Source organism: Myodes glareolus, chromosome 24, assembly GCF_982192425.1.
Source record: "Myodes glareolus chromosome 24, mMyoGla1.1, whole genome shotgun sequence".
In the NCBI taxonomy this organism is placed as follows: Eukaryota; Metazoa; Chordata; class Mammalia; order Rodentia; family Cricetidae; genus Myodes; species Myodes glareolus.
In genome coordinates, this window is record NC_142049.1 from 35,600,183 (window position 1) to 35,614,375 (window position 14,193).

Below are 14,193 nucleotides of genomic sequence, written 5' to 3' on the forward strand. Positions count from 1 at the left end.
ATGTTGAATCTGTAGATCGCTTTGGGTAAGATTGCCTTTTTTACTATGTTAATTCTATCAACCCAAGAACATGAGAGATTTTTCCATTTTCTGATGTCTTCAATTTCTTTCTTCAAAGATTCAAAATTCTTGTCATATATGTCTTTCACTTATTTGGTTAGAGTTACTCCAAGGTATTTTATGTTATTTGTGGTTATTGTAAAGGTTTCAATTGTGAGGTTTCTCTGATTTCTTTCTCATCCCATTTATCATCTGTGTACAGGAGGGCTACTGATTTTTTTTTTTGAGTGAATCTTGTATCCTGCTACATTACGGTAGGTGTTTATGAGTTGTCGAAGATCTTTGATAGAATTTTTGGGGTCACATATGTAAACTATCATATCATCAGCAAATAGTGAGAGTTTGACTTCTTGTTTTCTGGTTTCTATACCATTGATCTTCTTTTGTTGTCTTACTGTTCTAGTTAGAACCTCAAGTACTATATTGAATAGAAATGGAGAGAATGGACAATCTTGTCTTGTTCCTGATTTCAATGGGATCACTTTGTGTGTCTCTCCATTTAGTTTGATGTTGGTTTGCTGTATATTGTCTTTATTATATTTAAGTACTTTCCTTGTGTTCCTACTGTCTCCAAGACCTTTATCATGAAGGAATGTTGTATTTTGTCAAAGACTTCTTCAGCATCTAATGAGAAGATTATGTGGGTTTTTTTTCAAGTTTGTTTATATGATGAATTAGATTGACTTATTTTCATATATTGAACCATCCCTGCATCTCTGGGATGAAGCTGACTTGATCATGGTGGATGATTTTTCTGATGTGTTCTTGGACTTAGTTTGCCAGTATTTTATTGAGTATTTTTGCATATTGTTCACGAGTAAAATTGGCCTGTAATACTCTTTCTTAGTAATGTGTTTGTGTGGTTTGTGTACCAAGGTAATTGTAGCCTCATAAAAAGAGTTAGCAATATTTCTTCTGTTTCTAATATGTGAAGTTTTGATTCAGGGTGGGAGAAGTGGCTCAGCAATCAATAGCACCTGCTGTTCAATCCCCCATTTCTACACTAAGACTCGAAGTTGTCAGTTCCTCGGTATCGTAATCCCTCTCCTGGCATCCTCAGCTACCTCACACTCATATGGAACATAGATAAACACAGGCGGATTATCCATATACATTAAAAGTCTAAAAGCATAATTGTAATTATTACAATATCTGGGTGAGCCATGAAAATGCTGCTGTATAGTTAGAGATGTTGGCAATTTAGGACCTCCTGGTCAAAGCACTTGAATAAAATTACATACTATTTAAAAAAAAACTGGTGGTAGAGGAAGAACCTGAAGTTCCTTTCGGCCTAGGAGCATGGTGATAAATGACACAGAGGGCATTTTTAGGATAGGACCCAGATGCAGCAGATAGAAGGGCTTTGCCTTCTGCTAGCCAAATGTGGTGCTGTTCCAGCACATCTTTCCGCAGGCCCCTCAGGGCCAATGTCATGAAAAGACCATGGCAGGAGGCTTCACTCTCTATTCTATGGAATTAGACAGGATTCCTAACAGGCAGCAGAGCAGCAGAGGCCCACAGTGTGCACCTCTGTGTTCTGCCTCCCTCGTCAGCTGACACCATAGACTGGTCCCACCTCCCTCAACAGCTGACAACCTTGGCCCCGCCTCCCTCGTCAGCTGACACCATAGACTGGCCCATTACACTTCCATGAACTGGAAATGTCCTTTTGGATGTCACTGCGCTACTGTTGTGAGATGCAGAAAATCTGCTTTGCTTTCATGGAATAATTGAAAGGAATTTGATTAAGGCAAGTGTGAAATGCCTACTTACTTTGGTGTCTGTGGGAATTGGTTCCACGGCTCCCCAGCCATATCCGGAGGTTAAAAAAATCTGCAGGCACTCATGTCCCTCGTGATAAATAACACACGTTTATACAGTAAATGTAACGGATATGATGTGTAGTATATATACAGTATATATTACTGAATACTTTAAATCATCTCTAGGTAACTTATAAGGTTTAATAAAGTATGAGCCTTATATAAATGGTTATGCTGTATTGGTTAGGGGACAGTGGCAGAAAAGGACTGTCCAGGTGTAGTTTTTTTCTGTATATTTTCAGTTCTGTCTTGTCTGTGGTTGGTTGACTGTGTGTGAATGAAGCCTGAGATAAACACCTACCTCCCAACCCATTCCAGCCATTTCCACTGCAGGCCTGGCAACAGATTCGCATCTGTGAGTAGTGGAATTCATTCAACTAATCCCTGAAGTAATTCCCTCAATGGTTTGTCCCCTTGTGTGACTGACAGAGGCCAAGGCATCGGCATATACATCTGGTCTACCTGGAGGGAGGTGGGGGGGGGGAGTAAAAGGGGAACACCCTGCTTTGGGGCTTTGGCTATCCCTGAACATCACCTACTTTGGTGACTTGTCTCCCAAGGCTGATGGAGTTTCTAGCAGAACTGCAAGTTTAAGAGAAGGGCTGCTGAACTCTCAGCTGCATCACCAGGCTGCCTCTTCCTTTCCAACCAATAAGGTCACCTGTGTTGTCTCACGCATTGAAACCTCAGAGCTAGCTGAAGAGTAACAGGCACTTGACGCATTAATCAGCTAGTGAGATACGTAGTATCTATGCAGGAGCTCTTCCTGTATCAGCTGCATTTAATCCCAGAATATTGGCAATTTGTGGCCAAACTTCCGAAGGCTGCAGCTTCGATCCAAGGCTGGCCTGCACATGTAAGCATCACTCTATAGGTGGTACTGCTTCTGTGGTAGTGAGCCTCCGTCACAAGTAGCATCCTTCTTTTAGGGAAATCTCGTAGAATCTACTGCACAGCTTCTGCTGTATTAGGTGAAGCATGCTCTCATGTTATAGCAGCATCGATGTTCAATGACTTGTCCATCTCTGCCGAAGCTGGGTGTCTCATAAGCCAAGGCAGCTTCATTTACTGCAAGGACCCGGTGAACTTTGTCATCACACTTAAGGATCACAAATTCTAAGTAGTGTACAAAACTGAGGGAACTGGAGGGGAAGCTTAGACGTTTAGAGCATGCACTGCTCTTGTTGAAGACCCAAGTCCAGCTCCCAAAACCCACATCAGGCTATAACCCTAGCTCTAAGGGCTCTGAAGCCCTCTTCTGGCATGGGAGGGTACTTGTACTCCTAAGTATAACACCCACATAGAGACACGTAATTAAAAATGAGGTATACTTAAAAAATCTCCGCCGGCAGAGTTATGCAAGAGTGCAGCACATAGCACAACACGTGACATTTGTGTTATCAAACGTGTGTTACTGGGGGGTGATTATGTGACCCTGCTGGGAAATGATGGAACTTTCAAAATTAATTTTTCCTGGCTGTGAGTGTGGCTTAGAACAGAGCAGGTGCTTAGCATAATCAAGGTTTTGGGCTCAGTTCCTAGAAGAAAATTGAAAGCAAACAAAACTAATTAAAAACAAAAAGCAAAAAGGGTAGATCCAGGCAGAAATGTCTACGTACTCACATATGCTGACTAGATAGGCACCTAGGGTCTCCCAGAGGCTGGGCAGTCATGCTAGGGTCTCCGAGAGTCTTGGCAGGTGTGCTAGGGTCTCCCAGAGGCTGGGCAGGTGAGCTAGGGTCTCCCAGAGGCTGGACAGGTGTGCTAGGGTCTCCCAGAGGCTGGGCAGTAATACTAGAGATTTTAAATGAGAAACTGGAAGTGGCCTTGGTGTGGTTTGGTGGGGCTGCCGTGGACTGAGTATTGAAACCACAGATACTTATTTCCTTGTGGTTCTGGAAAATGGAAGTCTGTGTTGAAGGTGTCAGCAATTTGCCGTCTCCCATGAGCTCTCTTTTGGTCATCTTCTCCCTGTAGATTCATGGTTACCCTTCCTACCCTCACCCTATACGTCTATGTCATATCTGCTTCTGATTGTAAGGACACCAGCCTTGCTGGGCTAGCCCTGTGCTCATGGCCTCTCTTTAGCTTAGTTCTCTAAAGGTTCTGTCTCTAAACACAAGCACATCCTGTATTCCTGGAGGTTCTGGCCCCAACAGCTCATTCTATGCACGAGAGTACAGTTCAGCCTGTAACACACTCTGAAGATTCCTCCAGTTCTGAAAGTCTTCCCCAGTTCCAAATGAAGTCAGATGTCCGTGCCCTGGGCATGCGTGTTTCCCAAGGCACACAGCTGGGGCAGAACATCTCAGATGCAGTGATGAGGCCCCAGGGATGGAACACCCCACTGTTTCCAAGCTGCGCACATTACATTTTTCTTAGCGAGAAGGAATGATAAACAGAGATGGAATATTTTAAGTCACACCTGCCTTGTATGCCAAAATCCTCCTGGCATTTTGCAGAGGCCACTCCCTTCATGGCCTTCTCATACACTGCGTCTGCCGCTGTTTGCTATGGAAAAAGCAGTCCACTGGCTTCGATGTCATGCATACTGCTTTAAATAAACACTGGACGCTGAAGCAGAGCCTTACTCTGCAAATGGAATGCAAGGCTATTTCTGTCAGGGACAGAGACTAATGATGACTCTGAGACTTTCAAAAAAAAGTGTTTGTAAATGGAATTCCGTATACTGAAGGGCAGAGCTCAGGTGGCTCAATGCCTTGTAGCACAAGCAAGGTCGCAGGTTCAAGCCCCAGCACTGCAAAATGAATGAACGAAATAATTGAGTATTTCAAAATCAGCTGTTGCACTGTGGCTAGCATTGCCAGTGAGTTGTCCTACGTGTACACGGGACACACTGGGAAACTGTAAGACGCGACTTCTGAGTGGTCACCTCTATGGGCTATATTTGTGGACACAGAACCAAGAGCGTCACGGTGCTATTGGGAGGAATGCAGAGGTCAATGTGTGAAGGATGTGACTTCAGACTGTCACCAGGGGTGAGCCCACCACCTCAGTTACAGCTGGAAAAGACGCAAGCAAGTAGAAGGAACAATGATGACGGCAGGGGCAACAGGTGCCCTCACAGCTGCCGCCCGAGGGGGAGAGCAGGCGAAGGTTGGGTGAGATTGGGTCTCGAACAAATATGAACGCCTGGACGGATGCCAGTAGTGTCTACATGTTTCTGTGGTGTTTCAGCCTGTTTTTCCCGTGATTGATATATGAGAGCAAAGAGAGCTCGGCGGTTTATTGTTTTGTGACACTTGGCAGAGATAATCCAATGAACATGACCAGAAGGCTGGTTTTAAAAGAAAAAGAAAGAAAAAAGAAATTCCTCGGTTTCATTGGGCTCTTTAAGGCTTGCTTACTCCATTTTTCTCCTTTATTGTCGTGTCCCTTCTTTTCCTTCTGACCTCTTTAGAGGAGCTAGTTGCCATTAGCATCCATCTAAACATCCATCTAGACACCTCTTTTACAGTGAACTGTCATTTCTTTTTGAGCAGAATCACAATGAAATTGCTGAACTATTGGCTCACACTTGGCTGTTTAAATTCTTTCCAGCAAAGGTCAGTGAAGAATCTTTAAAGAACTTCAAGGAAATGAGATTTTGGCATAAATTCCTATTTTCAAAGAGGAATTGCTTTTTTAAATTGCTATGGAGACATAGAAAGGAGCTGATATGCATCAAGAAGCCCCACTTCATCCTTTTTCCTTAGCTGTGCTATGACATCAATCTCTAATTTTGCATTAGAACTAATTAATCATTTCATCTCACTAGCCAGTACAAGTCTGCTAGTTGCTGTTCATGGTAAAACAATTAGTTTTTCTTCATTGTAAAAATGAGACAGCATTCATTAAGTTCTGGGCATTCTGTATAGTATATGGCATTCTGCTGAGACTCAACCAGAAACTATGATGGTTCTTCTACCATGAATGTGAGACAGATAACAGGAGCCTTTGATCAGAATGACCAGAGCCTAGGTTTCTCTAATGCAGAAGTTCTCAACCTGTGGATCATTATCCCTTGGGGGTCAAATGGCCCTTTCACAGGGATCACTTAATACCATTGGACAACACAGATACTTACATTAAGATTCATAACAACAGCAAGATTGTAATTATGAAGTAGCAACAAAAATAATTTTATGGTTGGGGCAATGGCACAACATGAGGAACTGTCTTAAAGGGTCCCAGTATTAGAAAGGTCTATAACCACTGCTCCAATGTGTGTGTGCTCTTATTTCAGGCCTAGAACCACTGTTCTAATGTGTGCGGTATTATTTTAGGTCTAGAAAAACACTGCTCTAATGTGTGTGTGCCATTATTTCAGGTCTCAGAATTCAACCCTTTGATGTTCACGGGCGTGATCGAGTGTGAGAAGCCAAACAACAACCTGAGTAGGTTTCGTGGCTGCATGTGAGTATGATGCATCTTTTAGAGTTTTCTCAGTTTTCTATTAGTCAACCATATGCACACACAGAAACACAGACTCGTGACATGACTCACGACATGCTTTTGGATATTCTTTGCCACATATACCACTTTTGACTGATCTCAGAGCTAGTTTCTAAGATCCTGTCAGCAGTATTATTAAGGAGCGCTTGGTTTTCCCTCTGAGAGGCTAAGGAACATGACAAGGGATAAGAGACTTATGACCATTTTACATGGCCTCAAAGCAAGGGAAGTCAGAGGGCAGAGGCCAGGTAGGAAGAGCCTGGATAGGAATGCGTTCCTCCTTGTTCATTCTGCCATTGAACACTTTATTGAGTACCTGTTACGTGCTGGTCCTAGCCAGTGCACTGACTATAAAACAGTAACAGTGACTGCCTTTGTGTTTGTTTCTTCTAATTGGGATGAAAGAGATTGGTGTGCACAATATCTCAGTCACCTTCTTTGCTCCTATGCAGCAGAAAGACCAAAGGTGGCAATATGGCCTACGAGTGGCGGTGTGTCGTGATACTTGGTGAAGCTGGGTCGTGGGTACGTGGAGCCCAGGAGCGTACCCTACCATTTGGTCTGCTCTTACGTTTGTTTGGAAATTTTCCTAATAATAGCAACACTGCTAGTGTCGGGGGGAAAGAGTGGATGAGAGCAGCGTGGGCAGGGAATGGCGGAACTGCACGGCAGGGCTGTTAGCAATGATCTCATGGAGAACCAAGCAGGTAATAAAGATCTAAGGACACAGGGCTCAGGCTACCGTGGCATGCATGCCGCTGTGAGAGTAGAACTCACAGACTTAGCTCCCTGAGCGTCCATGTCATGGCCTTGTCCAGTGCAGAGCAGTCTCCCCTCATAAAGGGACTTCTGAAAATGAGCCTTCTCTCGAAGAATTCCGTGCAAGTCCCTGACTTGCTGATAGTATCCAGCTGTAGGCCTGTGCCCAACCCAGGCACACAGGGACATTGGGGTGTAGTACCCAAAGCTTCACAGGAAAAAGTCAAATGCATTTGGGACCTGGAGATGAAGCAGCTCCTTGCCAGACTTGTCCTGAAGTTCAGAATTTGGATGTCATTAGATTACTTCCTTAAGACACCAACAAGGTCAAGCTCCTAAAGGGACATGTTAATGCTTATCTAGCACACACCCAGTCTGCTGTGGGGTTTCCAGTCTTTGACTTTGGCCCATCTTCTACTGGCTTGCTTAACCAGCTCCCGGGAATTCACACATGCAGTACCATCCCGGGCCCTCTAGGAATCCCCAGGTGAAGTCAGTTGTAGAGAGCAGGTACTAGGTAAATAAGGAGTCTTGATATTCAATAATGGTTAAAGGAGGTGAAGGCACTCTCTAGGGAATATGTCCTATGTGCTTTCTTCCCATGGGGTAATTGCATGTTACCAACTCGATTTAAAAAAATGAACAGAAGGTGAATTCTTTCCTGAAGGCTTTGCCTTAGCCCCTGGGCTCTGTTTCCTTTGCCTCCTGCTGAGTCCTGGAGGAGGCTCCTAATGACACAGCCCTCACATGTACATAGCTCCTCATATACTCATTGCCTGCTGTAGGGGTAGGTTCACGCTAAAGAGTACGGACTCCTTCATGAGCCACTTTTCATCCCTTCCCCGAGGACCTTCAGGGAATGAACTACCTTTGGAGTCCTCAGAGCAGTGAAGTTGGCAGGTCTGCAGGTCAGACTTTCTGGATGACCTTGGGTCCGTGGTTTAGCAGGCATCATCTCAGGACAGCCCGTAGGCCCTTGTGGAAAGCGCATTTAACACAAGGAGGTTTTCAGAATGGTGAGCGCCTGCTGAATATTGACCACTGTCATTCTGCCAACTGTGTTACCATCACCACTACAGGGAATGCAGAGCAACAGGAGAGACGGACCAGGAGAATGGAGATTGTCCCTAGGAGGGAGATTAGTTGACAAAGTGACTGGAACTGTCTGTATTGCATGTATCAGAAAGAACAAAAGCAGATAGGAAGGTGGGTTTGAGTCTGTAGTTGTGTTATTCTGTAGTTGGTTACTTTATTGCAATGAAATGACTGAGGCTGGGCTCTTGTAAATATGCTTATGTAACAGTTTTGAAAGTTGAAAGTGCAACATGGTTCACAGTCCTGGGATGAACCCCAGCAGCGTGTCTCGATGGCACAAAGTGGGCCCCTCCCCCAGTGCTCCCTTTGGCCGGTTCTTTGGGGGCAGCTTGTAGGCAGCAGCATCCTAGAACGGTTCTGCAAGTCTGAGACACGACGGAGTGAGAAGCTCTACCCCAGCCAGTCAGGCAGAAACCGCTCTTGGAAATAGCAGAAAGGGCGGGCATGGATGCAGGTAAGGCGGTATCACCAGGGTACCTGCGTTGAGGGGTGTACCTTCTGCAGGAGCAGACCTGATTGTGCTGGATCCCTTCCCCAGAGAATGGAGGCCTGAGCCTACCCTGATCCTAATATGAAGTACATCAGCTATAGGACCTGTTCCTTAGTTTGGGAATCAGGTAACTCCTATTATCTTCCCAGGGTGACCTCCCTCTCAGCACCTATGAGACTGAAGCTATTATCCAGGGAGCTATGGTTGCCTCCAATCCCACTGCCATGTGTGCCTACAGATTTTGCTCTTTTATAGACCGGCTAATCCAAACTCGGATCTATTGTCATTATTATGAAGAAGACATAACCCTGGGTTTTAGCCTCCCACCCCTTGGCAGTTGTAGGAACATTATCCTGCATTCATGAACTCTGGCCAATTCTGTAGGTAGCATGGTTGCTCCTTCAGCCCTAGGTTGACTTGAGAAGAGAAAGAACCTGTGTAAAGTATCTCATGATTTAGACGCCATTGTATAGAGAGGGGGGTATTTGCCTCACTGTGTGATTCCATTGATAGGAAATACAGGGCTGTCTGTAGAGACAGAATGGGAATCAGAAGTTCTCCGGGCTTGGGGAAAGCAGCATCGCCTAGGGAGGAGAATGACTGGCCGTGGTCCCAGGGTTTCTCTGTGGGTGGAGGAAGCCTATCTGAATTAGTTGCTGGTGATTTCACAGCTCTGAATATATAAAGACTAAATTTTGTACTTTAAATGGGTGGCTACTGCAGTACACGGAATACTTTGCAGCTTGACCATCAGGGGCTTCATAATTCAAGTGCACTGTGTTCTTTAAATCAGTCCCTACTGCTCAGCCTTAATGAGGTCCTCAGAAGCTGGAGACACCAGGATTCTCTACCACTGTCTCCAAATTCTCTCTCCTGTGTAGGGCTAAGCCTTGCCCTTCAATATGAGCAGAGAGAAAGCTGGCTCGGGTCGCCTCTGTTCAGCTACCTAACTTCATCGCATGTGCTTATTTTTTATTTTATTTGTGTCGCTGTGTGTGTTTGGGGAGAGTGCCCACAGAGCCCAGATCTCTTGGAGCTGGAATTACAGGCTCTTCTGAACAGCTTTGACTGTGTGCTGGGGAACCAATTCAGGTTCTCTAGAAAGGCAGTAAGCAGGCTTAACCACTGAACCAAAACTCCTCGGCCCCATATGTGATGATCTTTGAAACCATAATCCAGTTGAGTATTTGCATTTGCCCATAAAAGTAAAGACACTGCATGTCTGGTTGGTTGTCCGATATAATATTCATTTCAAATTGTAAAGCCAGTTCCCTGCTTCCCTGTTCAGATTGTCCTGTGTCTGTCTGTGTCTTTATTTGGGTGCCTTGATGTTGAATGCATTTATAATTGACATATCTGCCTGTGTTGTTGCTTTTTAAAATTATAATACAGAGATTTTGTTGGTGTGTGTGTGTGTGCGTGTGCCTTGAGTGGTTTCTTTGCCTCAAACCTATCCCTCCCCTGTAAGTGGAACTTAGTTACTCTGCTCTCTCAGTCGCCATTCGTGCCCCCACGTAAGTGTCCACAGAGCCATCCTTCCCGCATGTTGTAGAGCTGGTTACAACCTCACAGCTCCTGGGTGCCTGCTGGATGCCTGTGGAAAATGCAGCCCGCTTACTGAGGTAGCCGCCATATTCCCATGGATGGCCAGAGCGAGGACTGTTGTCACCTCATATCTTGGTTACTGTTCTATTGCTGTAGGAGAAACCATGACCAAAGCAACATAAATCATTTAACTGGGGCTCTAAGAAGATTGTCCATGTCCATCATGGTGGGGAGCATGGTGGCAGGCAGGTGCAGCAGCCGTGGTCAGTAGCTCTTATCCGCATCCTCAGGCCGGAAGGCAGAAAGAGCGGGACCACATACTTCCTCCAACCAGATCACACCTCCTAAGCCTTCCTAAACAGTCCGCCAACTGGGGATTGAGCCTATAGGAGCCATTCTCTTTCAAACCACCACACTCCCATGAGCTAGAACAGCAGAAGCATTGTTAAGAGTTGAACTGTTTCAGTTCCTTCTCCTCTCTCGGCTAGTGTGCAGATTTGTGTGAAACGTGTCCAAGCGCTTCAGTGGCAATAAAGAAACTTTAAAGTGAGCTGTAATCATATCAACTAGACTCATCAGTGTTTGCGGTGCTTTCATTGACCGTAATAGACATCATTATCCCTTCCGAGAATGGAACACTGGCACAAAGCAGTTTGGTAATTTTCACATGTATTCAAATTAGATGAGCCAAAACTCGACCAATGTTTTATATCAAAGAGAAGTCTGCCCGTGGTTCAGCATCCCAGACATTATCCATTATCTCTCATTTTATCCATCTTGCCTGTACCAGCCAGCGTGCTTGTAGGCGCAGGTGGAGTTCTCATACTTATGGAAGTAAGAGGACAGTTATCTGCACAGGGATGGAGGAGCCTAGGAACCTGTAGGGCATAGCGTAGATACTGGATCAAAAGCAGTTGTGTTGCCAGCACAAAAGGCAACATGGACTCAAGAGCAGGAATGACTCCTAGGTGGAATTCTGTACGGTCAACGGACAGAGTCGGTCAGTGCTCCCTGACCAAGGAGGCGCAGAAAGTTGATTCCCTGTCCCCTGTTGCTCCCATCTATTCCTGGCATTCTTCCCAACTCCCACCCAATAAACCCAACTCAGAGAGAGCCAAGGTTGGGGCAGCAGCCAGCATTTACTAAGTTCTGAGGGGGACAACAGGGTACAAAATGTAATAAGACATGAGGATCCTGGCTTGGGGACTAGAAGAGAGGATGTCCATGAAGGCTGTACAGCTGAGCCCACACTATAAAAGAGGACTCCTTTATGCCAAAACCAGCACAAGGGGAAAGGGCATTTCCATGGTGTGGCTGCCCAGAATGGAAAGCTTCAAAGGAAGCACACAGCCTGCAAAGTTTATTCCCAGAGGAGCATAGTGCTCATGCGCTCACAGGTGTGTGCATGTCCCGAGAAGTGGACGACAAAGCCAGGGAGACTGGACTGCAGGTGCTGCAGAGAAATTTGTAAAACCTGAATCTGGGCAGTGCTTTAGACATGGTGAAAACATGCTTTGGGTTAAAAAAATTTAAGCTATTTTGTAATAAATTATAGCATGGAGGTCTGATCACTGAGCTGTTACAAAAGCAAGACAGGAGTCCAGATCACACACTGTGGACAGGTTGGTGGCTGAGTGCTGCAGATTAGCTACCCCGGGGAGCAAGTTGACTTGAAGACTATGCAAGCTGATGCCCCTTGCACTGCAGGGCTTGGTAGACATCGTCTGAACATTAAAGCCTCGTTCCCCCCGTGTCTGTGCAACGAAGTGACTTTCCACCCCTATGCCTGGGCCTTGTTAGCATGGATGTGGTCGCCAGTGCTCACCTTTCTCATACAATGCAGATGAGCGCTCCCAACAGTAAACGAGTCAGAGTTCGAGTTGGAGAGAAAAAGGCTGAATCGGACATTTATCTGCTGAGCACTGCGGCTTCTCAGGATCACTAGATCTTATCAGTCAGTTCTTCATAAAGTTTTCATTTAGAAGAGCACATTTAGACAAGTCACAAAGCCTAGAGACTTGCACTAGACCAGTCCATCCAAGGAGCCTAGATTAAATGGGAAAGGATGTGCTTGATTGCCAAGGACAGAGTACTGCAGAAGGGCAGAATTGAAGACAGGTTTATCTGCTCAGTCTGCAGCCTGGAAGGCTGAGTCCAAAGTGACAGTGGGTTGACATTTTTCAATCTTTCACTGTTTGGTTTGTGGTTGGCCAGCTTGTCCCTGTGTCTTCCTGTCACCATCCGTGCGTGTGTGTATATGTGTGTGTGTGTGTGTGTGTGTGTACGCGTGTAAGTAATTGGGTTGGAGACTGTCCTAATGACCTCATTTAACCTAATTACTTTCTTAAAGACCCTGTCATATCTTGAGGTCCTGGAGATAGAGACTTCCATACATGGACTCGTGGGACAACATAGTTGGGCCTATAATCAAGAAGGGGATGTTGATGGCAGCTTGGTGTGCTCTCCTCTTGAGCATCTCTGGAACGTCTGTGTCTGTTCTACTGTTGATGAGAGAACCCAGCCTCTGGAGTTGAGGGCAGCCCACCAGCTACTGAGGGCTGGACCCACTGGGCAATGCTCTTCTCCCTCTAATATGGGTCCTGTTCTCATGGGAGTGTGTCTGGGCTCCCACATCTGCTGCCTGTTCCTGTAGCCATGGACCCTATATAGGCTGGCTCAACCTCTGGTGATAAGCTCTCTTTCCAGTTGGTTTGATTTGAAAGCATAGTGTAGGAGTCAGGTGTATTGCTCAGATTTTAAGTTGTACTTTCCTAGCATTTTGAAGACCTGGATTTAATCCACTGTACAACACATACACACACACACACACACACACACACACACACACACACGCACACACAGAGAGAGAGAGAGAGAGGGGGGGGGAGAATATCCTTAGATCCTCAGTATCTTGGAAGTTATTCATAGAACTCTTCTCTGTGAATACCAAAACTCAGATAATCAAATCCCTTATATAGAATGGCATGCCATACTGTTTGCATATACACTATGCATATCTCCTATAAACTCTAAATAATGTGACTTATAAAAACAGTACAGGGTAAATAATTATACATTGTATTTTACAGGAGATAACAAGAAGAAAACATCTACCTGTTCGCTACAGACAGTTTCTCACCCCTGGTGTCCCCGACCTTGAATCTGAAATACCTGTTCTTTCTGCTGAGTTCATCTTGTTCCTAGAAATTATGACTGGGGCGATTCATCTTCATGGCTCTGCAGAGAAGTCTTTTCCGTGTCCAGCTGTGCTTAGAGAAACATTCACAGGAGAGATACGGCATAGGAGTTCCCTCTCCGGGGCAGTAGTGGGGCAGGGCTTTGTATGTAGCTGCCCAGACAGAGACTGAAGCTTAGCTTCAGTCTGGGGCCTCTCTCTTGGGTTTGCTGGTGTGAGCCATCGATTGGCACATGACTGACTGGCTAGTCCCTTGAGTGTCCTTTCTACATGCTCTGAAGGCAAGCTCACACTGGGGTGATTTGTATTAATTGCAACAGCTTTAAATGCACCAAGCATTTCAGCTTGGTTTTGCTTAGGTTATCTTCTTCACTGGATAAGGTATTTATTTCTGCAGCTCATGTGTCTGTGTCCCTGTAAGAGCTGGCAGGAAGGAAAGACTCAGAGGTCTTAGCTGCCAAGCAGAGACATTTGGGATGAGGGTGGAGAGAAGGATGCCTGTGGTGGGTATAGAACAGTGGCAGGTGGCTGGATATTGGGTATCTGGGTCTATCCCAGCCAAACTAGTGCAAACTCTTTTAGCCAACACTGCTCATTGGGCCAGGAGGACAAGTTTTAAAGTAAATAACTTCAACTTGGACAGTCCTTCTGGATCTATCCAGCACTGAAACAGTTTGGACCGCGCGTGGGTTTAAACACACCTCAGATTGAATAGGCAAATATCTTAATAACTTTATAAAAACAGAAGCAAAGTGTTACCAAAATCGGGG

At 45.4% G+C, this 14,193-nt stretch overlaps 1 protein-coding gene across 2 annotated transcripts in view; it reads left to right on the plus strand.

Moving 5' to 3' along the window:
- The window catches only part of Atp10a (ATPase phospholipid transporting 10A (putative)), a 163,498-nt gene that overhangs the window by 102,412 nt on the left and 46,893 nt on the right, over window positions 1–14,193 (plus strand). For both annotated transcript variants that reach the window (XM_048434731.3, XM_048434730.3), the window contains exon 3: window positions 6,214–6,299. In XM_048434731.3, the coding sequence (XP_048290688.3) occupies window positions 6,214–6,299 (86 nt within the window). The remainder of the gene's footprint in view (window positions 1–6,213; window positions 6,300–14,193) is intronic.